The 25,687-nt window shown below is 44.4% G+C and overlaps 1 protein-coding gene across 1 annotated transcript in view; it reads left to right on the top strand.

Moving 5' to 3' along the window:
* Window positions 1-25,687, top strand: part of Nlrp5 (NLR family, pyrin domain containing 5) — a 270,742-nt gene that overhangs the window by 234,752 nt on the left and 10,303 nt on the right. The window contains exons 57-63 of the mRNA XM_087603010.1: window positions 2,986-3,060; window positions 5,313-5,403; window positions 10,514-12,133; window positions 15,030-15,200; window positions 17,934-18,101; window positions 19,776-19,946; window positions 23,613-23,783. Coding sequence (XP_087459136.1) covers window positions 2,986-3,060; window positions 5,313-5,403; window positions 10,514-12,133; window positions 15,030-15,200; window positions 17,934-18,101; window positions 19,776-19,946; window positions 23,613-23,783 — 2,467 coding nt within the window. The remainder of the gene's footprint in view (window positions 1-2,985; window positions 3,061-5,312; window positions 5,404-10,513; window positions 12,134-15,029; window positions 15,201-17,933; window positions 18,102-19,775; window positions 19,947-23,612; window positions 23,784-25,687) is intronic.

The following is a 25,687-nucleotide window of genomic DNA, read 5'->3' as shown; positions in this document are numbered from 1 at the left end:
TTCTTCCTTGACCAGGTTATCATTGAGTAGAGCATTGTTCAACGTCCATGTATATGTGAGCGTTCTTACCTTATTGTTATTGAAGACCAGCTTTAGCCCGTGGTGATCGGATAGGACTCATGGGATTATTTCTATCTTTCTGTATCTGTTGAGGCCTGTTTTATGACCAATTATATGATCAATTTTGGAGAAAGTACCATTAGGTGGTGAGAAGAAGGTATATCCTTTTGCTTTAGGATAGAATGTTCTATAAATATCTGTTAAGTCCTTTTGGTTCATGACTTCTCTTATATCTCTTTAATTTCTGTTTCCAAGATCTGTCCATTGATGAGAGTGGAGTGTTGAAACCTCCTATTATTGTGTGAGGTGCAATGTGCGTTTTGAGCTTTAGTAAGATTTCTTTTATGTATGTAAGTGCCCTTGTATTTGGAGCATAGATATTTAGGATTGAGAGTTCATCTTGGTGTATTTTTCCTTTGAATATAAAGTGTCCTTCCTTATGTTTTTTAATGACTCTTGGTTGAAAGTCAATTTTATTTGATATTAGAATGGCAACTCCAGCTTGTTTCTTCAGGCCATTTGCTTAGAAAATTGTTTTCTAGCCATTTACTCTGAAGTAGTGTCTGTCTTTGTCTATGAGGTGTGTTTCCTGCATGCAGCAAAATGCTGGGTCCTCTTTATGTATCCAGTCTGTTAGTCTGTCTTTTAATTGGGGAATTGAGTCCTTTGATGTTGAGAGATATTAAGGAATAGTGATTGTCACTTTCTGCTATTTTCACTGTTAGAGGTGGAATTATGTTTGTTTGTCTCTCTTATGGTTTCATTGCAAGGAGATGATATTCTTGCTTTCTGTATGGTGTAGTTTCTCTCCTTGTGTTGGAGTTTTCCATCTATTATCTTTTGTAGGGCTGGATTTGTAGAAAGATATTGCATAAATTTGGTTTTGTCATGGAATATCTTGGTTTCTCCATCTATATTAATTGAAAGTTTTGCTGGATACAGTAACTTGGGCTGGCATTTGTGTTCTCTTAGGGTCTGTATGACATCTGTCCAGGATCTTCTGGCTTTCATAGTCTCTGGTGAGAAGTCTGGTGTAATTCTTAAAGGTCTGCCTTTATATGTCACTTGACCTTTTTCCCTTACTACTTTTAATATTCTTTCTTTGTTTTGTGCATTTGCTGTTTTAACTATTATATGACAGGAGGACTTTCTTTTCTTGTCCAATCTATCTGAAATTCTGTAGGCTTCCTATATGTTGATGTGCATCTCTTTCCTTAGGTTAGGAAAGTTTTCTTCTATAATTTTGTTGAATATATTTACTGGCCCCTTAAGATGGGAGTCTTCACTCTCTTCTATACCTATTATCCTTAGGTTTGATCTTCTCATTGTGTCCTAGATTTCCTGTATGTTTTGGGCTAGGAGCTTTTTGCATTTTACATTATCTTTGACAGTTGTGTCAATGTTTTCTATGGTATCTTCTGTCCCTGACATTCTCTCTCTCTCTCTTGTATTCTGTTGGTGATGCTTGTGTCTATGGCTCCTTTTCTCTTCCTTTGGTTTTCTATATCCAGGGTTGTCTCCCTTTGTGCTTTCTTTATTGTTTCTATTTCCATTTTCAATCCTTCACCTGTTTGGTTGTGTTTTCCTATAATTCTTTCAGTGATTTTTGTGTTTCCTCTCTAAGGGCTTCTACTTGTTTACTTGTGCTTCCCTGCATTTCTCTAAGGGAGTTCCTTATGTCTTTAAGTCCTCCATTATCAAAAAATGTGATTTCAAATCTAAATCTTGCCTTTCTAGTGTGTTTGGATATCCAGTATTTTCTTTGGTGGGAGAACTGGGCTCTGATGATGCCAAGTAGTCTTGGTTTCTGTTGATTGGGTTCCTGCACTTGCCTTCTAGCCCATTGGGTCGTCTCTGGTGTTTGCTTCTCTTGCTGTTTCTGGGAGTGACTTGGCCCTGCCATAGGCCTCTGTGTCCGCAATCCTGTAGAACTGTTTTCCTGTTTTCTTTCAGCCTTTCCTGAGAACAGGTGCTCTGCTCTCAGCTGTGGCAGCGCTCCTGGAGACTGTCTTCCAGCTCTAAGTGCGGGCAGGAGTCAAAGGGTCCTGCCCCTGATTGCTCGTGTAGGTCCTTGCGGGCACAGTTGGCACTATGTGCTTCCCTCTTGGGTCTGGACTGTGGGCAGAGGGTAGTCTCCTCTGACTTCTCAGGAGTATCCACACTTCTGAGGTTTCAGCTCTCTCCCCCACAGGATTTGGGTGGAGGGAGCTGATTGGCGGGATCAGTTGGATCCTGGCTGCAGACTAGAACTACGGGTACTGGCGCCTGTCTGTTCCCTATATCCCTCTGTCCAGAGGCACTATGCAGTTTCCCCTTGGACCAGGGATGTGGGCCGAGGTGTGCAGAGGTGGCAGTCTGTCCTGCAGCCTCGGGATGTCTGCACTCCTGGGTGGTCTGCTCTCTTCCTCCCCCCTAAGATTTGGGTGCAGGGAACTGTAGGATGGTATCAGTTCACCTATTTTCAAAACTCCATTGGGTGCCTACAGATGAAATAGACCATGGCAAACAACTGTGTACCCACAACAAACACAATGTTGAAGATAACTCTAATTACAAGTATCAATTAAAAGCTAATTACAGTCTAATTACAAGCTGCTTACACAGGTCTGAAATTTAAAGGAATTGAGGATGAATAACCAAGATGAACCCTAAATGCCTATAACAGGATATCTCATTGCGAAACCCACCATGAGGCACTCGGAAGTAATAGTGTAGAATGTACAAATTAGGGTCCAAATGGAGTAGCTTTGCCTATCTCTGCTGCTTTAATGTACTCCTGAGGCAAAGGAACTGGCCTCATAGTGAACACAGGGCATAAACTGAGGAGAGGTGGCTTCCCTTAGTCCTCTATGTAATTTGGACATAAAGTGTTCTCATCCCCAACTGGGAAAATTACACTGAATTAACTCTTCTTCTCTATTGCAGAGAGGATAGTTACTCCAGAAAAACATGATAAAGCAACCCAGAAGGACCAAGGATCAGAGGAGGAACAGATACCAGGTTTGCAGGCAGGAGGGGTGGGGTGTAAAGATGGGTATACTTAAAGCCACATGCTGTATAGGTTTTCATCTGAAGAATTAGATCCCCAAATTTTTATGTGTGTGCATGCAGGTTTGAGATGGTTTACCAGCCACCCACATGAGGTAGCTCAGAGTTAGGTATAAATCCCTCTCCAAGAAATCGAGAACCTCTGTCCTCTGCTGGCACAAGGTTCATACATACCCACAGATAGACATGGAATTAAAAGTTAAAAATAAGTCTTTGTGTTAGGGTGGATGTTTCCTGAGTAACAACCCCTAAGGTTGACCTCTGGCACCAACATCAACATGTACACACAAGTAGCACTTTATTACATACAACACACATATGGTTGGGTTTTTTTCCAATTAATTTATTTTATGTATATGAATACACTGTGGCTCTGTTCAGAAACACTAGAAGAGGGCATCAGATCCCATTGCACATGGTTGTGAGCCACCAATTGGTTGCTGAGAATTGAACTCAGGACCTCTGGAAGAGCAGTCAGTGCTCTTAACCCCTGAGCCATCTCTGCAGCCCACAACACACATATGTACATGATTGATTCTTCTACATTCTCCAGACAGAGGTGTGGGAGGGTAATGTTGAGTTTCTCAGCCCTAGGTGACAGGTCTCTGGGCCTGTCCTTTTACAGCTATCCCCATTGGCTAAATTGTTGCTTCTTTAATGGTATGTGACTTTTTATGTGATTGCAAGATTTGGGGGTGGGGTAGGTTCTTGGTTTCATTCACTGTATCATGAATTTTAGAATCACCTTGACAATTTCTTGAATGGAAATGATCAGCTAGTCTCCTGATATAGACTGCATTAAATTGCATCTGTGTTTGGGTATATAGCTGTTATTAATTTTGTTGTATCTGGAAGTATTTCTTGCTCACTCAAAGTAATGCTTCCTGCACTAGAACCAGAGTTCCATTCCCGGAACTACCTAAATATACCAGGGGGATGACCATGTGCTTATAATACCACCAACAAGGAGACAGAGACCGAAGGATCCCTAGTACTTGCTTGCCAGCCCAGTCTAACATGCTGAAATATAGGTTTAGTGAGACTCTCCAAAACTAAGATTGGAGAGCAGAGAGATGGCTCATCGGGTAGGATCATTTGACCAGTCTTCTGTAGGATCCAAGTTCAGTTTTGAGCTCTGACAATCCAGCTAACATCTGTAAGTCTATTCCAGGTGATGTGCCCGCTTGTGGTCTTAGCAGGCATATCCCGCCTGCACAGGGTACAGGGACATATGGACAGAAAAAGCACTCTTAAATAAAGATAAATACATCTTTAAAAGTTAATATTGAGAGTAAGTAAGACATGAAAAGTCAACCTTGTTTCCATACATGAGCACACAAATGTGCACATGGACCGCCCCGTCCAAGTACACACTGAGAGCTATTACAACCAAGCAGAGGTCAAGCTCCTGCAGAGAAATGATTCCAAGTGCTGACACTTCCTCAGGAGCCCCTACCAAGTGTCTTAGGCAATTTTAAATGACTCAATCTCGCACAGGTAGTCCCAGCTGCATGACTTCATGTGCCCAACAGATGTATGATGTCCATAGGACAGCAGTTCACACCTCTCCTCACCATCATCTGTTGCCTAAGGGTGGGGGGAGATGATGCACATGGTACCTCTGCTTTGAACAAACAGCAATATCATGTTCCATTCAAAACACCCATGTTCAAGTGACTCGGAGTCCACGTTCTCCTCTGGCCTCCCAGGCCATCTGCCTGCACACAGAAACATGTAGGAAAATGAAATGTATATTTTTTCCAAAATTTGAAAGGTCCCTGCAGAAGAAAAAGACCACAGGTGACACCTTTGCACCCACATAAACAAACAGAAGTTGAAGTAGAATACTCTAACTACAAGTATTAAGTGAATATCTGCTTTTGCATGTCTGGAAATTGGAGAAATTGAGGTTGAGTAATGAAGATGAACCCTTGAATGCCTATGACCCAGAACTCCTTGTGACACCCACCCTATGCCTCTCAGAACAAGTAGGGTAGAATGCACATGTTGCAGTCCCAGTGGAGCATCTTCGCCCATCTCAGCTGCTTTACTGAACTCCTAAGGCAATGGTCCTGACATCAGAGACTACACAGTACATAAACTGTGCAAAGGTTTCCCTCAATCCTCTATGTAGTTTGGACATGAAGTGTTCTCATCCACAGCTGGGATAATTAGACTGAATTAACTGTTCCTCTCTATTGCAGAAAGCACAACGACTCCTCCAGAAAAAGATGATGAAGCAATCCCAAAGGACGAAGGATCAGAGGAGGAACAGATATCAGGTTTGCCGGTGGGGTAGGGTGTAAAGATGGGTACACTTAAAGCCAAATGCTGTATAGGTTTTGATCTGAAGAATTAGACCCCCGCATTCTCATGTGTGCATGCAGGTTGGAGTTGATTTACCAGAAGTCACATCAGGTGGGTCAGAGCTAGGTATAATCCAGCTCCAAGAAATCCAAGACCTCTGTCCTCTGCTGACACAAGGCTCATAGATACCCACACAGAGACATGGAATTAAAAGATAAAAATATGTCTTTGTTTTAAGGTGGATGCTTCCTGAAGAAGGAAACCTAAGGTTGACCTCTGGCACCAACATCAACATACACACACATACTTAACACTTATCATATACCACACACATATATACACAAATAATTCCTCTGCATTGTTGACACAGAGGTGTGGGAGGGTAATGTTGGGTTTCTCTGCACTAGGTGACAAGTCTCTGTGCCTGTCCTTCTACAGCTATCCCCATTGTTTTAAATGTTGCTTCTTTCAGGGTATATGACCTTCTATTTGTCTGCAAGATTTGGCGGGTGATAGGTTCTTGGTTCTGTTCATTGTATCATAAATGTTAATATTGCCTTTACAATTTCTTGGAGGGAAATGATCAGCTAGACTCCTGATATAGACTTCATTAAATTGCATCTGAGTTTGGGTATATAGTTGTCATTAATAAGATTGAATCTGGAGGCTGGTCTTGCTCAGTAAAGTAATGCTTTCTGCACTTAGAATACCATTACCAGAACCTAACTAAATATGCCAGGTGGGAGGGGCCTGTGCCTATAAAACCACTACCAAGGAGGCAGAGACAAGAGGATCCCTGTTGCTTGCTGACCAGCCCAGTCTACCTTGGTGAGATCCAGGTTTAGTGAGACTCTCCAAAACTAAGATTGAAGACCAGAGAGATGGCTCAGAGGGTTAAAAATCACTTGGCCACACTTCTGGAGGATGCAGGGTCAGTTTTCAGGTCTCACATGCCAGCTCCTATCTGTAAGTCTAGTTCCAGGGCATGTGCCCTCTTGTGGTTGTAAGCAGGCATAGCCTGTCTACACAGTGACACATACAGGAAGAGCAGTCTTACCTTTTAAATATGTATTTATCATTATTTATTATTGACAGTGGCTGATAGAGACTTGTAAAATCAACCTATTGTCCATACTTGTGCACACAAATGTGTACATGGACCTGCCCACTTACATATACACACAGAGAGATCCTTGACCACCAAGTCGATGACTTGCTTTTATGGAGAAGTAACTCCAAATGCTGACACTTTCTCATGAGCCCCTACCCAGTTTCTGATGCACTTTTAAGTGACTCCTCTTGCATATGTGGCCACAGCTGCATGCCTTTGTGTGCACAACAGGCATGTATCATGTGCAGAGGACAGAAGTTCACAGCTCTCCTCCCGACTCCTCTGTTCCCTTAGGATGGGGGGAGTTCATACGAATGGTATCTCTGCTTTGAACAAAAAGCAGTATCGTGTTGTTTGGGTGGTTTGTCCTTTTTTGAAGCCTTACAAGCTAAGGAACAAGATGCAATGACAAAGGCAGGTGAATGAGGTGTCAAAATTCTTATTGTGGCCAGTCTGTAAGGGAGACTGAATGAAAGAAGCATCCAGATAGGAGTATGGGCTCCTTGTTTCATTAGTGTCTCTCCCTGAACCTCCCCTGTGAATACTGGGGACAAACATCACAGACAGAGCCCTATGGCTCAGTCAGTCTCTGTCGGGTCACAATTTAAGAAAATTTCAAATGACTCATAAATCCAGCAAACTCAGAACTCAAGCCCAAGGTTTACTAATTCTAAACACATCTGAGAGGAGTTTACCAGGGCAACCAAACTTAGAGATTTTTATTAGGTTGCAAATTAGCATACGATGTAAATTTTCTTTTTCGTTATTGATTTTCTTATCATAGATTATATATAACGAGCTTCCCTTTGATACTTTCATACAACTATCCCCACCTCTACCTTGATGTGTGGTCACCCAATGAGTTTGATCAGGTTGCTTAGTCGAGCCTGGGAGAAAGGTTATTTACAGAGGCCTGGACAGCTTCCCAGTGGTTACCCCACTGAAGAAAGCCTCATTCCCCAGTAACCATTAACTGCTAATAAGTACTGAGGCAGGGGCAGGACCTCGTGTAGTCCAGGCTGGCCTCAAACTCTTTATGTAATTGAGAATGGTCTTGAATGCTTAATCCTCCTGAGTGATAGTTACAGGGGTGTGTGTGTGTGTGGTTGTATGTATGTATGTGTGTATACGTCCAGTTTATATGGTGCTAGGGGTTTAACACCAAGACGAGTGGCTCTATCCACTGAATTACCCTCCCAGGCCCACTGTGCCTTCACTCATGCAGTTTATTCTAATCTGTCATCCTCTTCCCATTCCAACCTCTACCCTCCACTCCATAGCCACCTTCTGCTCTCATGTCATGTGTACTGTCACCCCCACTTCCTTCTCTCCACTACTTAATATCCCCTCGCCCCTTCTCCAAGGTGTCTTGCTACTTTTATGGTGTGTTGGGGGGGGTTGTTGTTGTTGTTGTTGTTGTTGTTGTTGTTGTTGTTGTTGATGATGATGATGATGATGATGATGAAGACGATGAGGACGATGAAGATGACGATGATGAACAATCTAGGAGAAAATATGCAGTATTTTTTTCTGAGTCTCGCATATTTGCCTAACATCAATCACCAGTTCCATCCATTTTACTGAATAAATAGAATTCCTAAGTAAAGCCAGATGGTAGTGGCTCACACCTTCAATCCTGGCACTTGGGAGTCAGAGGCAGGTTGATCTCTGAGTTTGAGGCCAGCCTAGTCTACAGAGCAACTTCCAGGACAGCCAGAGCTACACAGAGAAGCCCTGTCTCAGAAAAAAATCCATTGTAAATATCACTATTTTTTCATTCCTTGTGATGCCTTGTGCTATTACATTGTTAATCCCCAGCACTCAAGAGGCCAAAGAAAGTGATCTCTTTGTAACTCCCAGGCCAGTAATGTCTACATAGTGAAAAATTAAAAGTAAATACTTTCCATCATGGAGCTGGAGAGATGGCACAATGGTTAGGGCACTTGCTGCTATTGTAGAGGTACAGGGTGCAATTCACAGCACTCATGGCAGCTTGCAACCCTCTGGAATTCCAGTTCCCAGCAATTTGAGGCTGCCTCTGACCTTTTCAGATACCAGGCATGCATATGATATACATGCATATACACACACATACATGGAAAACACTCATACACATAAAAATTTTAATCTAAAAAAGCCCTAATGCACTGTATGAGCAAGGTGAACTCTCAATTCTCCTACTGGTGGGATTTTTCTTTTGCTCTTTTCTTCTTTGTCAGTGGTAAATCCAGCTTGTAAGCACAGTGTGTCCACTGAGGGACTGTTTAAAAGCAGTGATGGAACTTGGATGAGGTTTTTATATTGAAAGCTTAGTAGGATGGAGAATCTGACCAGTTCAGACAAGAGAATCCAAGCTGCATCCCATTTTGCTTCAACAGCCCGATGGGAGGCAATGCTGGGAGTCATGACTCTAGACCTATAGGTCACGATCCTTTTGGGGGTCAAACAGCCCTTTCACAGGGTCACATAGCAGATATCCTAAGTATCAGATGTTTTCATTGTAACTTGTTACAGTAACAAAAGCATAGTTTGGAAGCAGCAATAACTGTTTGGAGGTCACCACAACATGAACTGTATTAAAGGGTCAGAGAATTGGAAAGGTTGAGAACAACTGCTCTAGACTGCAGGCTAGGCCTGTACAACTGGTAAATGCATCATGTTGGCCATGCATGAATTATACCATAACTCAGGCCATATTGAAAAACTTATACTTTCCAGTGTCTTCCAAATTAGAATCCATGCTATTTGAGAGGGGGTTAAGTCTTCAAATCAGGGTTTTCTCTCCTGGAACCAGCTGACTTCAAACTCTGAGATCCACCTGCCTCTGCCTTCTGAGTGCTAGAATTAAAGTTGTGTGCCACCTCTGCCTGACTGGAATCCATACTATTAAATATAAATATTGATGGCATGTTGAGCTATTCACTATGGGTCAGGCACTGTGGTGCACATAGTATATGTGTCACATCACCTGTTTAATAACTACTTTGTTAAAGGAATTAATATCTGTCATTGTCAGGGTTTCTATTGCTACAACAAAATACATGACCTAAAAGTAAATTGAAGAAAGGATTTATTTGGCAATCTGGAGCATGGGTGTAATAATTAAGTCCGTAGGTGATTGGGGCAGGGGGCAGGAAGCCAGAAAGTCTTAGGTCCAACTGGCGCAGGCTGCTTTCTGACTCTGCACGCAAGCCCAAATCTGTTAGCATGGCTCATGTTCAATATAAAGATATTACATTGGTCCAATTCAGCAAATAGAGATTAAGCTCTAGGTGAAGAGCTTGCCTTACATGCATGAGAGCCTGAGTTTAGGACCCCAGAATAACATAAAAAGTTGGGTAGGATGGCAACGTGGTTAACAGTCACATCAATGGCTTGTAATCACAGATGGGATTGAAGAGAGAAAAGCGAATCATTCCAGCTCACTGGTCAAAGAAGCCCAGTCTACTTGGATCTCATGAGAAATACATGGCTCAGAAGGAGCTAGACTGAACTATGGATGTAACTAAGTTGGTAGAGTGTCCCCTAACGTGCATAAAACCCTGGGGTTCAGTCCCCAGTGCCACATAAAACTAAGCATGGTGGTGCACACCTGTGATCCTGGGAGTTGGGACATAGACAGGAGGATCAGAACTTTAGAGCTATTATTGTTTACACAGCAAAGTTGAGGCCAGCTTAAGTTATGAGACTCTTCTCTTCAAACAAGTAATGAAGTGGTAAGAATATTGCATATAGCTATCGGACTTAAAACTAAGGAGAGAGTGTGTGTTAACACATATTTGTACATGTTCAGTACAATGTATTTTGATTCATTAGAGATATAGCAGTGCTCAATTAAAGGCAATTAGCATATTAATCACCTTAAACTTCCATCATTTCTTTACTATAAATCCATTCAGATTTCCTCCCATCTATTTTGAGATGTTTTAAGCCATTATTAATTATGTTCATGGTGTAGATATATATGTCAGTTTCATTAAAAATAAGATTTTGTTCACATTTCATTTTTCTTCTGTCCTCTTATCTGACTTCATATCGTGGGGGTGACCTACAAGACTACAAGGCCCACGTGATCGCTAAATTCGACACAAGTGTGGATCTGCACTGTGACGGCCCAGAGATGAAAGTATTGTCTGATGCTTTTAAACCACACCAGAAAACCTTCAGGCCGCACACCATTATCCTACATGGAAGACCAGGAGTTGGGAAGTCGGCTTTGGCCAGAAGTATCATTCTGGGCTGGGCACAGGGTAAACTCTACCAAGACATGTCCTATGTCTTCCTCTTCTCTGTCAGAGAAATGAAGTGGACAGAAAAGAGTAGTTTGGCACAGCTGATGGCCAACGAGTGGCCACACTCCCAGGCTCCAGTGACAAAGATCATGTCCCAACCAGAAAGACTCTTGTTTGTCATAGATGGTTTGGACGATATGGACTCTGCCCTCCAACATGACGATATGACACTCTCCAGAGACTGGAAGGACAAACAGCCCATATACATCCTGGTGTACAGCCTCCTGAGGAAGGCCCTCCTATCCCAGTCCTTTCTCATCATTACCACCAGAAACACAGGCTTAGAAAACCTCAGGTCGATGGTGGTGTCCCCCCTCTACATACTGGTTGAAGGACTATCTGCATCAAGGAGATCTCAACTAGTCCTCGAGAACATCCCCGATGACCATCAAAAAATACAAGTCTTCCATTCTGTGATAGAAAATCACCAGCTATTTGACCAAAGCCAGGCCCCCTCCTTTTGCTCGCTGGTCTGTGAGGCTCTACAGCTGCAAGAGAAGCTGGGTAAGAGATGCACCCTACCCTGCCAGACTCTCACTGATTTATATGCCACCTTGGTGTTCCACCAGCTCACCTCAAGAGGGCCTTCCCAGAGGGCACTCAGTAAGGAAGAGCAAATTACCCTAGTGGGTTTGTGCAGGATGGCACTGGAGGGAGTGTGGACCATGAGGTCGGTGTTCTATGATGATGACCTGAAGAGCTACAGTCTAAAGCAGTCTGAGATCTCAGCCCTCTTTCACGTGAACATCCTTCTCCAGGTTGGCCACAGCAGTGAGCAGTGTTATGTTTTCTTCGACCTCAGCCTGCAGGATTTCTTTGCTGCCTTATATTATGTTTTAGAAGGGCTGGGGGAATGGAATCAGTATTTTTCCTACATTACAAACCAAAGGAACATCATGGAGGTGAAGAGATCCAGCGACTCTCACCTCCTCGAGATGAAGCGTTTCTTATTTGGCCTCATGAACAAGGATACCTTGAAGACTGTGGAGGTTCTGTTTCGATGTCCCGTGACCCCGCCTATTAAGCAGAAGCTCCAACACTGCCTCTCTCTGATAGGTCAGCAGGTCAATGGCTCCAGCCCAATGGATACCCTGGATGCCTTCTACTATCTCTTTGAGTCTCAGGATGAAGAGTTTGTTCACATGGCTCTCAAAAGCTTCCAAGAAGTGTGGCTTCTGATTAACCAGAAGATGGACTTGATGGTATCTTCCTACTGTCTCCAGCAGTGTCAGAACTTGAAGGCAATCCGGGTGGATATCAGTGACCTCTTCTCAGTGGATAATACTCCCAAGCTGTGCCCTGTCGCTCTCCAGAAGTGAGTATGGGATGATTTTTATTTAAAGCCAGTTAGTCATTTTTGTATGTTACTATGCTTAGACATGACTTTTGGAAATATTTGGGGTACCAGTTGGCACTTAAAGAATGATTCGGTTACTAACGGGACATGAAAAAGTCTGGTTTGACATTATCTAGTGGAAAAGCCCTTTTAAAACAGTACCATGCTGGGGATATAGGTCAGCCAGTAGAGTCGTTGCCTAGCATGAGTGAAGCCTGGGGTTCAATCACAGCAAGGTAGACTGGGTACATACCTGCAGGCCCAGAAATCCAGGTGGCAGAGGTGTCAAGCTAGGTTCCACCACTAAGCCTATTAGAAGAGCCAAATTAATAATAAAATGCAGAGAAGGGAGATTCATTCAATGAGGCCACAGTGGAAAGAGCAACAGAGATCAAAGGTCAATAGATCTTGACTCCCCTCCCCATAGCCTATCTTTTGGATCCTGAAGTGAAGTTAAAATAGAAGTTCAGGGACATGCATGTCTTAAGTAGTTCTGAGCAAAGTGCATGAGCCCTGCCCACCATTGACATATCATCTGCCCTCCAGTCTCTCCAGCAAGGTGGTCTTCTCTGTGTGGAATTGCATTCTAGGAGGCAGGTTCCCCTCTGACTGATACCAGGCTCCAGACTTTCCCTTCTTCAAAGGGAGATTCCTGGAGATTGGCCTGTTTCCAAAATCTGATAGAATGATGGACAGATTAACAGACAAAAATATCTAGGCAGAAGAAGGAGCTCAGTGATTATGAGCATGTGCTGCTGTTCCAGAGGACCAGAGTTTGGTTCTCTGCACCCAGTGGGGTGTCTCTACAACTCCATGGCTGGGAGCTCCAGCGCCCTCTTCTGGCCTCCACAGACACCTGCATGTTTGTGCATGTAGTCACGGGGACATGGCATACCATACACATTATATAAAAACTAATTTTAAATATTTTGATAATAAAATACCTTCATCTCTGTACACTGGTTACAGAGAAAGGATCAGATGTTCAAGTTTTTTAAGACCATTTAGCAGTTTCTAAGTATATATATGTAACCTATTAATATCATCTCATATATTAAATCACAATGTGCAGATCTAAGTTTGCTCCTTCCGATTGTGATAGTGTGGTCTTTGACCATCTTCCCTCTCCCCTCAGTCTCTGGTGACTTCACCACTCACGAGTCACTTCTGGAGAATTTTGTTTAAGAAAAATGGTTCCATTTATTGTGTGTCTCTGTCTCTGTGTCTTTGTGTGTCTGTGTGTGTGTGTCTCTATCTGTGTGTACACATGTATATGCATGTCATGGCATGCATGGAGGTCAGAGACCAACTAACAGTAATGGATCTTCCCCCCTCTGAGGCCTCCGGGTTTGATCTCAGGTACTCAAGCTTCACTGCAAAGTCTCACCTCACACAGATAATGTCCTGATAAGGAGCTGTCAATGGAGTCATGTTTTCAATTAGCCACTTCCACATATATTCTAGCATCCTCCAAAATCACTTGCAACTGATACAGGGCACAATAAGTCAAAGATGGAGTCCCATGTCAAGGGTCCTATAAGCTTCCTCTTGCTGCTATTAGGAATGAGCCACACTTGTCTTCACAGACCTGCCTCTGCCTGTTCTGTTGTGTTCAGGTAGTTGCCACAACTTAACAGGAAGTGGCAATCTCTACTCCAAGATGGAGATGGAATGGTCTATTATTGCCAGAGTAAAAATAAAACAAAATCCAAGCTAAAGAAATGGCTCAGTTCTTAAGAGCACTTTCTGTTCTTCCCTCTGGATTTGATTCCCTAGCATCACTTTGGGTGGCTTATAGTCGCCTATAACTCCAGATCCAGGGCAATTTGATGCCTTCCTCTGGCCTCCATGAGCACATATATAGAGATACAGAGACATGAAGACAACACGCAGACGACAGGCAGACAGACAGGCAGACAGAAGAGACGCTGAGAGAGAGACGCTGAGAGAGAGACGCTGAGAGAGAGACGCAGAGAGAGAGACGCAGAGAGAGAGACGCAGAGAGAGAGACGCAGAGAGAGAGAGACGCAGAGAGAGAGAGAGACGCAGAGAGAGAGAGAGACGCAGAGAGAGAGACGCAGAGAGAGAGACGCAGAGAGACTGAGAGAGACGACTGAGAGAGACGACTGAGAGAGACAGACTGAGAGACTGAGAGAGACAGACTGAGAGACTGAGAGAGACAGACTGAGAGACTGAGAGAGACAGTCTGAGAGACTGAGAGAGACAGACTGAGAGACTGAGAGAGACAGACTGAGAGACTGAGAGAGACAGACTGAGAGAGACAGACTGAGAGAGACAGACTGAGAGAGACAGACTGAGAGAGACAGACTGAGAGAGACAGACTGAGAGACAGACTGAGAGACAGACTGAGAGACAGACTGAGAGACAGACTGAGAGACAGACTGAGAGACAGACTGAGAGACAGACTGAGAGACAGACTGAGAGACAGACTGAGAGACAGACTGAGAGACAGACTGAGAGACAGAGAGACTGACTCATGCACAGACGCACTCCCAGTTACACAATCTTAAAAATAGAATCTTTTTTTTAGTGCTATTATAACACAACCATACCATTTCACCACTACAGTGAGCTAGAATTTAAGTAAATAGGTGACTGGGAGGACTAAAGACTCCTCCAATTGGTCTAGCAAATCCCCAGGAGATATTGAAGTGTCAAAGAAGGCTGACTGTAGGGTTGGTCCTATAGAGAGCACACCAGGTAACATCTACTGGCTGGCTTTATTTCCTCAGCTGTCCTGTGCTCCCTTACAGTCTAGTCTCCTTCCTGTGGCTGGCCTCACTGTGGCAGTCACTCATGTTCAAATCCTCCTGTTCAATCCTATTTCTCCCACTCTTCCCCCTCACTGACACAGGACACAATGCAAGCCCCTCATCATAGAGTGGTGGGAAAACTTCTGCACTGTGCTCAGCACCCATCCGAACTTGAAGACACTGGACTTGGGCCACAGCATCTTGAATGAATGGTCCATGAAGATTCTATGCCTCAAGCTGAGGAATTCATCCTGCAGCATACAGAATCTAACGTAAGTGCCACCCAGCCTGGTGCAAGCAGTCTTCCCATGGCTTCTCCTGCCAAGACAGGGTTCATCTGTAAACCCTGAGGAGATGTATTCTGAGAGAATGCATGCTGTAAAAGGTCTCTTGCATGAACTAAGTCCCCTGAAGCATGGGATGGGAGTTGACCAAAAGACCTTATAAAGAGAGGTGCATAGGTTTAAGGCAGGCTTCATTATCATGGATTTTGAAGTATAAGTAGGAATTGATCAGTAATTGAGAATGTGAGAGGAGGACTTTGGGGCCAGTAATGTAACATGAGGTAATTGGTCAAGGTGTATGATGTATGTCATTCTCTGATCATTCTTTAATAACTCTAAAGCTATACAAATATGTGAACAGCTAATGGTTAAATATAATACAGGTAACGTCAGTCAGTTTGGGAAGGAGCTGACATCATAATTACCTTCAGAAGAGGCGGTATTATGGAAGAGCAGAATTTACAGGAACAATACAGCGTGGAGAGATCCAAACATGATGGGGCCTTTAAAATGCAGAGGTTTCACTTTAAACACTGGAGAGAACAAGGCGGAGGGGCTGGAGGGATGACTTGTTGGTTAAGAGCATCAGCTGCTCTTGCAGAAGACTTAGGCGCTGTTCCCAGTACCCACATGGTAGCCCACAGCCTCTCTCAACTCCAGCTCCAGGGGATCCAATTTCCTATTGCCACCCCCTTGGGTCCTGGCATGTATGTGGTACATGTACAGTCATGCAGGTGCACACACATACACATTAATGAGTATGCCAAGTCATCGCAAGAGACATGTTGGGGCTGAGTCAAAAGGGGCCACTTTAGAATGAGCCCCTCGTTAACACATCTCTCACCAAATCCCTCTGAGAAGTCTCTCTGGACCAAATCCCCAGAACAAAGAGAAGGTCTTGCTTTTAGGAGTAAGGAGAAGTTTCCCATCACATAATTTAGGTCAGCGTAGCATATGTGACAAGGAGCATGAGGGACCCAACTGAGAGCTGTCAAGTCACGGCACCAGACACTTAACTCTGTCCTGGGGAGAGCTGCAGAAAGGTGGCAAGGCCTGATCGCTTGCCTCAGACTGTGCCATCTGACCTGTTGTAAGAAACACTACCTTTCAGAGGCAGTCTCATACTCTATCACTAATAAAAACCTGAGCCTGCTAAAGATGTCAGGTATCTTGGTGAGGGAAGATAAATCCCAGCTCTGCTCTAGACAAAAAGCCGACTCTTTAACTTGCCCTCCCAAGCCAGAGGAAATCCCACGTGACATCCAGCTAGGGGCTGGTCAAGTTCTCAGTTGCTAATACATGCATTGAGTTCCTGCCCTGACTTCCCTAGATGAGAGACGACAAGCTGTAGTCGTGGTGTTTTATTATAGTGATAGAAACACCAACTGAAACAATGACTAAAAGCTACATGAGGAGAAAGAGTTTTCGTTCATAACTTTCAGGTCATACTGTATCACTCCGCTAAGTCAGGGCATGAACCGAAGCTGAAGTCATGGAGGAATGCTGTTTACAGGCTGGCTCCCCATTGCCTGCTCAGCCTGTTTTCTTATAAACCCAAGACTACCTGCCCAGGGGTGGCACTGCCCACAGTGCTCTGGTCCCTCACACATCAATCATTACCCAAAAGAATGCCCTACAGATGAGACTATAGGACAATCTTATTGAGGCATTTTCTTAATTGAGGGTCCTCCTCCCCAGATTCTAGCTTTATCAAGTTGACAAGAAAAGAAAGAAAAAAAACAAAAATGGAGACAGCAGGTAGGTATGGCCATGCTCGGTGAACTGTAATGAAGCATAAGTCTTGTGTTTGATGCCATCTGGTATCCCTGTATTCAAGTGGTTCTCAACCTGTGGGTTGTGACCCTTTGGTGGTCAGATGACCCATTCATGGGGGTCACATATCAGATATCCTGCATACCAGATAGTTACATTACGATTTATAACAGGAAAAATAATTTCCTGATTGGGAGTCACTACAACATGAGGGATTATAAAAGGGGCCACAGTATTAGGAAGGGTGAGAACCACCACGCTGGAAGGAGTCGTCCAAAGCAGGATTGTTTGATGTCCCATTCCTGGGGCCTCGGGAACATTGTGGGGTTCTGTAAAATTAAAGGCAAATAGAGCTAAGACTTAGTAAGTAGGATTCTCAATAAGACAAACTTCAACCACGGGATCATGTAAATATCCGTGAGGGCCCAAGCCTATAATCCTAGCACTTGGGAAGTGGTGGCAGACGGACCTGAAGTCCAAGGTCAGTAGCTTGCAGAAGACCAGAGTTGTTCCTAGCCTGCAACTCCAGCTCCTGTGAGCTAGTGCCCTCTGCTGGCCTCCATGGGTATCTGAATGCACATGCGCACAAAAAACCTTTAAGAATGTTCCAAGTTCAGTGTCATTCTCAGCTACATAGTTGGGAGACCAGCCTAGGATAAATTAGAGTCCACTTCAGAAAAGGAAAACTTCACTGACAGTGTTCACACAGGGCTGTAGTCCCAGCACTTGAGTGACAGAAGGAGGAGTTTCACGCAGCATAGGATACATGAGACTTTGTCTCAGAAGTAAACTGTATGCAAAGAGCGACAGCTTTGCGAGCTGGCTAGATGCGTAAAACGGAAGAGTGTTACTGGTTAAATGTGTTTAATACGACTATTCTCTCTTCTCCCTGCCCCGTTCCCCTCCCTACCCCTCTCCCCTTCTCCCCCCTCCCTCCCCTCCCTTCAGGTTTAAGAATTCAGAGGTAGTTTCTGGCCTGCAATATCTCTGGATGCTCCTTGTTAGCAATCGGAACTTAAAGTACCTCAATCTAGGGAACACGCCCATGAAGGACGATGACATCAAGTTAGCCTGTGAAGCACTGAAACATCCAAGCTGTTCCCTGGAGACCCTGAGGTGAGTGTGTGACTTCTTCTCACCTTAAAGTTCAGAACAATTTCCAGGAAGTTGCAAGACTACAGCAACCTGTGGGTGGTGAACCCTTAGGAGGGGGTCACATATCAGATAACCTGCATATCAAATACTTAACATTATGATTTATAACAGTAAAAAAAATTACAGTTATAAGGTAGCAACAAAATAACTTCATGGTTGGAGATCACCACATCATGAAGAGTTGTATTAATTTTAATTGCACTAGGAAGGTTGAGAACCACTGCTCTAGGTTAGAGATGGGGAAGTTCTGGAGGCAGTGGTCTTGGCAATGCTATAATGGGGATGGGAGGCAGGAGAAAAGAATGGGCTACATGCCAGCAAACTGAGCATTTTAAACAGTAGATTTTAAGGTATAACTATGCATCCGTGTTTACAAAAATTCAGTGTTTTGTAAACATTAAAATCAGGACCAGTGAGGTGGCCTGGGGCATAAAGGAGTTTGCCACCAAGCCTGATGACCTGAGTTTAATTCCCACATGGTGGGGGGTGGGGTGGCTGGGGAAGAGAGGGAGGGGGAGAACTCCCAAAAGTAGTCCTCTGACCACATGCTCATCATGGGACACGTGTGTGCACCCATACACACACATTAAGAAATATAAAAACAGGCTGGAGAGATGGCTCAGAGGTTAAGAGCACTGTCTGCTCTTCCAGAGGTCCTGAGTTCAATTCCCAGCAACCACATGGTGGCTCACAGCCATCTATAATCAGGTCTGGTGCCCTCTTCTGGCCTGCAGGCATACATGCAGGCAGAAAGCTGTATGATGTATACATAATAAATAAATGTTTTTTAAAAAAAGAAATATTAAAACCATTAAAGCAAGTATACACCTGTAATGTACCACTGTGGTTGCTGGGTCATGGGGATGGCAAGTTCAAAGCCAACCTGCTTTGTCTAGCATGATCCTGTCTTCAGAATAAGGGGCTGTGGTAAAGTGGTAGAGGGTAGAAAAGCTCAGCTGGTAAAGGTCTCATAGAGCATACAGGAAGCACAGGGTTCAGTCCCCATAGATGCACACACCCAAGCACAGTGTGTAATCACTGTGCTCCAGAGGTAGAGGCAGGAAGAATGGATCAGCCTCAACTGTTTAGCAATTTGGAGACTAACCTGGGCCAACTCGAGGACTTGTCTCAAAATGAAAAGGATCACAGGTAACCTCAGGCATTTTTCTTTGAATGGCTATGTGCTACAGTGAACTTTCTCAATGAGAACTGACACGGGACAACTTGTGAAGTGTTTCCCATCATGTTAAGAAGTTGACACTTTGGTTTTTCTTTTTAATTAGATTTTATTTTGTGTGCACATGTAGCATGTGTGTGGTCCGAGAACTCAGAGCAATGTGTTCTCTACTTGTACCATATGGGTCCATACTCAGGCTTTCAGTCTGGGCAGTGAGCACCTTTAACCCACTGAGAAATCACAAGCCCCAGGCTTTTGTCCATTTAACAAATATAGATGGTGTGTTGTATCTAAGGGGGAGTAGTGTGCTGGGTGACAGTATTGATGGGCTACTATAAGGAAGAGAAAAAAACAAAACTATCTGTGTGAGCAGTCTCCTCCAGTTCCTAAGGAGCTAAGTGGAGAGGGGGTTACCCAGGAGGGACAAGAAAATAATCTTGTGCTGCCTCTCTCTACAGGTTGGATTCCTGTGAGTTAACCCTCACTGGTTATGAGCTGATCTCCAAGCTCCTTCTTTCAGCCAGCAGCCTAAAGTGTCTCAGCCTGGCCAGAAATAAGGTGGGGGTAAAGAGTATGACATCCCTTGGGGAAGCCTTGAGTAGCTCTACATGTACACTGCAGAAGCTGATGTGAGTCTCCCTTCTTCTCGCCCTATGACAAGATGCCCCAGAGATGGGTGGGACTGGCAAGCATTTCTGCAGAATGAGGATGGTAGCTATGGCCTCATGGGAATGCCCTGGTATTGCGGCATATGAGAAATCCCACTCATTCAATCATGGCAGCCCTTCTGTTGAAAGGGAGTCTAGTGGGTGTCAGCCAAAGGCCTCTGTTCTAACAAAGCTCTTTTAGAACGTGACACCTATATAAGCCAAGTGGGTTCGTTCACATTTGACACCACAGTTATAGTTACCCACTCATTCAATGACCAAGGACTTCCTTCTTGGTTATCCAAGCCGATTGCAGAGCATGTACATGGTTGGCATGGGTATATAGTTACAATACCCAGTAAGGTATAGTTGTATATGACTGACTATATGCCAGCACACAGGTGGCTAAAACAGAAGGATCATAGCAAGTCTGAAGTCAGCCTGGGCTGCACAATGAGATCTTGCACTCTCGCTTGCGCTCTCTCTCTCTCTCTCTCTCTCTCTCTCTCTCTCTCTCTCTCTCTGTGCGGAGGGGCTCTGGCTCCCTCCCTCTGTCTCTCTTCCTACCTTCTCCCCACACGCACACACACACACACACACATGCACCAGGAAGAAGTGCTGGGAAGGTGGTTGTGTGGGTGAAGAACATAACACCCTGTACAAGCATGAAGACCAGAATTCAGATCACCAGAACCCCAGTAAATGCTAGATGGGCTTGGTGGGTTACATACGTCACTAAGGCAGACAGGCTCTCCAGAGCCGTCCAGCTTGTCAGACTAGGCAAACTGATTCAGAGACCCTGCCTCAATAAAAAGATGGAGAATGATCAAGGAGGATGCCCAGTGTCAATCGTGGGCCTCAAGCATTCGTGCAGAGACATTTGCAACTTAGGCATACATGTGCAGTCACAGCCATACAAATATACATACACGCACACATTACTCATGCCAAAAAGAGGAGGAGGAGGGTCCTAACAGAGGACCATCTGAATGCCAGATAACTCTGACCTGAGGAGACAAAGGAGCCAACAGAAAGAGACAAGTCTAAGAATGTTGTTTTATAGACATGCTTCTCATGGAAACTTAGGGCAGTTGTTACTGGCCCAGTTGGCCTGTTTATAGAGAGGAGAGTGAAGAGGTAATAACTGTAGAAACCACTATTTAAATTGAAATGAGATTTACCAGCTCTTGTCAGTGCCTGCCTACCTGCCTGCCTTCTCCAAACATATCTATGGGGCGGCCACGGTCTTTAGTCTCATGGGTAAGCAAAGAGTCAGTTTTAGGCTAAGCCACTCATTCGTGGATGAACTATGATCAATGGGCAAAACAGAAAATCTGATCCACAGCCACTGCTCAGAGCTGTGTGCTGGCACCTGTCACAGCTCTAGCTGCTGCTGCTGCTTTTTTTTTTTTTTTGCATTTCTCCCCTTTTATTGAAAACAGATTTTTCACATAATATATCCTAGTTACAGTTTCCTGTCCTCTATTCCTCCTAAGTCCTTCTTCCCTCCTCTCCCATCTGGATCTATCCCTTTTTTGCTTCCCATGATAAACCAAACATGCTTCTAAGGTATAATAACGCAATACAGTACAATACAATACAGTACAGTACAATACAATAAAGTACAATATAGTACAATGTAACACAATTCAGTACAGTACAATATAGCTTCTTAAAGTCACTGAAAATAAATAGCACAAATCACTCTTTAGAGGCCAGAGGCACAGCTGGAAAGATGGCTCCAACATTAATAGCACTCGCCCCTGGATCTGATTCAAGACACCCATATCAAATGGCTCACAGCCACCTGTAACTCCAGCCTCAAGGGGGCTCCAGTGCCCTCCTCTGGCCTCCACAGGCACTGCACCTGCATACACATACACACATAAGTACAAATATTAAAGGCCAGAAGTGGAAGAAATCACAATAATGTCAACATGGTTGCTGGGCACTGGTCCAATCCAGCCGATTTCTTTATTCACCAGAAGACATCCACCATTAGTGATCCTGCACAACACATAAGCGCCAGGCCATCCTCAGAATTCCAGGTTCCTAGGAAAAGGGGTCTGTGAAGCTTTTGTTTTCTAGTCTGGCAGCTTTCCTTTGAATGGCTGAGTCTGAGGTAATCAAATCGATTTCACATTGGCAAATATGTCAATTATATAATCAAATAGTTTACATAATCAATCTACTGTCACACATAGAGGAGTTTCCTTCCATAGACTCGTAGTGGTGCTCAGTGAGATGGACAAGAACAAAGTTGTAGAGCAGCGAGATGGCTCAGCAGGTGAGGATGCCTGATGCCGAGGGAAAGTTTAAATGAATGCTTTGTCTGTATCTATACTAAGATCTCCATTTTGTGGGTGTCTGAGTATTAGTGCAGTACCCTGGGAGGACAGAACACAGTATCAGATCCCTAGGAGCTGGAGTTACAGGTAGTTGTGAGCCATTCAATATAGGTTCTGGGGACTGAACTCAAGTCCTTTGGTGGAACAGCAAGCTCTCTTACCCATCGAGCCATCCATCCAGATTCTGTACATGTGCATCCTATAGGTTCAACATAACACTCACACACTGATTTATGCCCACCCACTATCTCCTTTTCTTCTCGGGGACACATTCATTTCTATTTCCCTGTTGTTTAGACGTACACAGGTGTATGTGCACATAAAATCATGGGCAGGCTGGCGGGATCAGCACCAGGCCGTGGCAATCCTCGCCTAGTTCTCAAGCCCACATGGTGAAAAGTGACATTTCAGTTCTCTACATGCACACGTTTGTGTACGTGTGCACGAACACACGCACTCACACTGTGCCCCCCCCATTCGCGCATCTAATAAATAAAATGCACTTTTAAAGAAGCGTGCGGCTGAGATGGCTCGGCAGTTATGAACACTTGTTGCTCTTTCAGAGCTCTGCATACCCACAGTGGGCGTCTCACAGTCACCTGTAACTCTGGCTCCAGAGAGTCTAATGCCCTCTTCTGTCCTCTTTGGGTGCCCACATAACAATGCACATAGATACATGTAGACAAGGCCACAGATACGCATAAACATTTTTTTCATTTTTTTATTAACTTGAGTATTTCTTATATACATTTCGAGTGTTATTCCCTTTCCCAGTTTCCGGGCAAACATCCCCCTCCCCCCTCCCCTTCCTTGTGGGTGTTCCCCTCCCCATCCTCCCCCCCCATGCGCCTTCCCCCCAACAATCTAGTTCACTGGGGGTTCAGTCTTAGCAGGACCCAGGGCTTCCCCTTCCACTGGTGCTCTTACTAGGATATTCATTGCTACCTATGAGGTCAGAGTCCAGGGTCAGTCCAACGCATAAACATTTTTAAATAATTGAAATTTTTAAGTCTAGGAATCACAAATGAAATCGGCTTTGATTCACTTAACATGCTTGTCTCGTGTGCCTCCATTTCTCTACAAATGGCAACTTCATTCTCATGATAGCTGGAAAAAAATATTAAGTACGTATACATTGCCAATATCAATTTTTCTGTTGCTGGATACTTCCGTTGGTTCCATAGTTTAGCTGTTGTGAGTAATAGTACCATAATGAATGTTAGAATGGGGCACGTAGGAGGGAAACTTAAGAATGGACCTCACTGTTCCCTCTGTCTGGGGTGTGGGGCTCTGCTTACAGACTGGACGGCTGTGACCTCATACCTGTCAGCTGCCACATGCTGACCTCCGCCCTCTCCAGCAACCGGAACTTGACTCACCTGTGCCTGTCAAACAACAGCTTGGGGACTGAAGAAGTGCAACAGCTGTGTCAGTTCCTGAAGAAACCAGAATGTGCTCTCCGGCGGCTGATGTGAGTCTGGCTCCTTTCTCTGGGAGGCCATTACAGCTTTCAGACTAATAGGTGTGTGTGTTCCATAAGGGAAAGATGGGGTGGGGGGTGTTAGAGTGATGTGGTAAGTGGTGCGGTAGGAGCATCTTCCTCCAGTGTACTGGATACTTTTCTATTGTGGTGATACAACACCCTGACAAAAAGTAACTTAAAGAAGAAAGGGAGTTGTTCCAGCGAGATAGATTGTAGCTCAATGGGGAACACTTGGCAGCAGTCAGGAAAAACAAAATGGCGAGAGCAGGAAGCTGCTGAGCACATTTTTAACACATGTAGGAAGCAGAGAGAACTGGTAGCGAATGAGGCTCTGACCCTCACAGCCCACCCCCAGCCTTGTGCTTCCTCCAGTAAGGCTCCACCCCATAATGGTTCCACAACCTCCCTGGAGGGCACCACCGACTGGGAACCAATTGTTTAAACACAGGAGCCTCAGAGACCACTGCCAGTATGCTTAGGGCTCCTGGTCTTCGACCCTCATTAGTATGAAACCTTTTTATTATTGCTACTTGTGTATATTTTGAAGATGACTATAGCCTTTATTACATGATTATCTATATACAGGGATGAGTACCAATGCCACAGGACTCACGTGTAGGTCAGGGAGTGGGAGGGACGCAACTTTTGCAGGAGTTGGTTCTCTCCTTCCACCATGTGGGTCCCAGGGATCAACTCAAATCATTAGGCTTGGCTGCAAGCCCCTTTTCCCACCAATGCTGTTTTACCAGCCCTCAAGATTCTTTCCAAGCACAACCTTTGTTTTTTAATTTGCTCATGTATATTTGTGGGGAGAGGCAGCTGAGAGGATGTACATGTGTATTCTAGTGTGTATGGGTACAGGTATGTGTGCATATGCATGTAGAGGCCAAAGGTTGCTGTTGTGTGACTCCAGTCACTCTGTCTAGAGTCTGGCATGACCCCAGTTTGCTAATTCAGCTACACCAGCTCGCTCAGTGGATCTATCTCTGCCTCAAAACCACTGAGATGACAGCAGGGTCCCCAGGTCTAACCTGCATGTCTATGGATTCCTGGGATGGGAACTCTGACCCTATGCAAACAACTTTACCCAAATATCTCAAGTTTTATGGTGTTTAAGAATATAAGATGGGTGGACCTGCAAATCACCTACACACATTTCCCCGCACACTCTACATCTTATGTCTAATAACATAGTGAAGTATACATGGTATGTAGTCATTATATTCAGTTACTGAATATGGACCCAAAAACTGCCTTACGTGTTGATTGTGAGCACAGCACTTGTTTTGTTTTGTTTTTTAATTTTTGATGCAGATCTTGTTGAATGTACAGGTGTAGAGCCTGTGCCTATGGGTAGCACATCTGTGCCAAGTCCTGTCCCTGTCCATCTCTGTGCTTTGCTCCATCCTTGGAAATCCTGTCTGTCTGTCTGTGTTTTCTTGGAGTGGAAAAGGATTCCTTAAAATATAGTCGAGCTATATTCCCTAAGTATCCTCAACTGACCAGTCTGAAGCTGTAACTCCAGGTGACACAGGGTTTTTTCTTCCTGGGGTCTTTGACTGTACTCTCATCAGCCACTCAGCTCTCAGACTTTGTGATTTTCCACGGAACAATGCTTTCCTTACGGTCTACTGTTGACCCAGTGCCGCTGTGGCTTGTGCCCAGACAACTGTTATCTAGCACATCACAGGACATCCTAGCCTCCTGGTGCTTAGCAATACTGAATGTCACATTCTAGTCAGGGTGTGCATGTGTCCAGGAGGGGGTGGTCACTCATGGGTGAGACACCCATCCGTGTGAGTTCAGACATGTGCATGCCACACTGAGGACAGCCTCAGCTGTTGAGTCTCCCCTTGCACCTTCTTGAGCCACGTCTCTCTGTTGTTAGCCAC

This window comes from Rattus norvegicus, chromosome 1 (genome assembly GCF_021556685.1).
Source record: "Rattus norvegicus strain SHRSP/BbbUtx chromosome 1, alternate assembly SHRSP_T2T, whole genome shotgun sequence".
In the NCBI taxonomy this organism is placed as follows: domain Eukaryota; kingdom Metazoa; phylum Chordata; class Mammalia; order Rodentia; family Muridae; genus Rattus; species Rattus norvegicus.
This window is presented reverse-complemented; position numbering and strand designations above follow the sequence as displayed.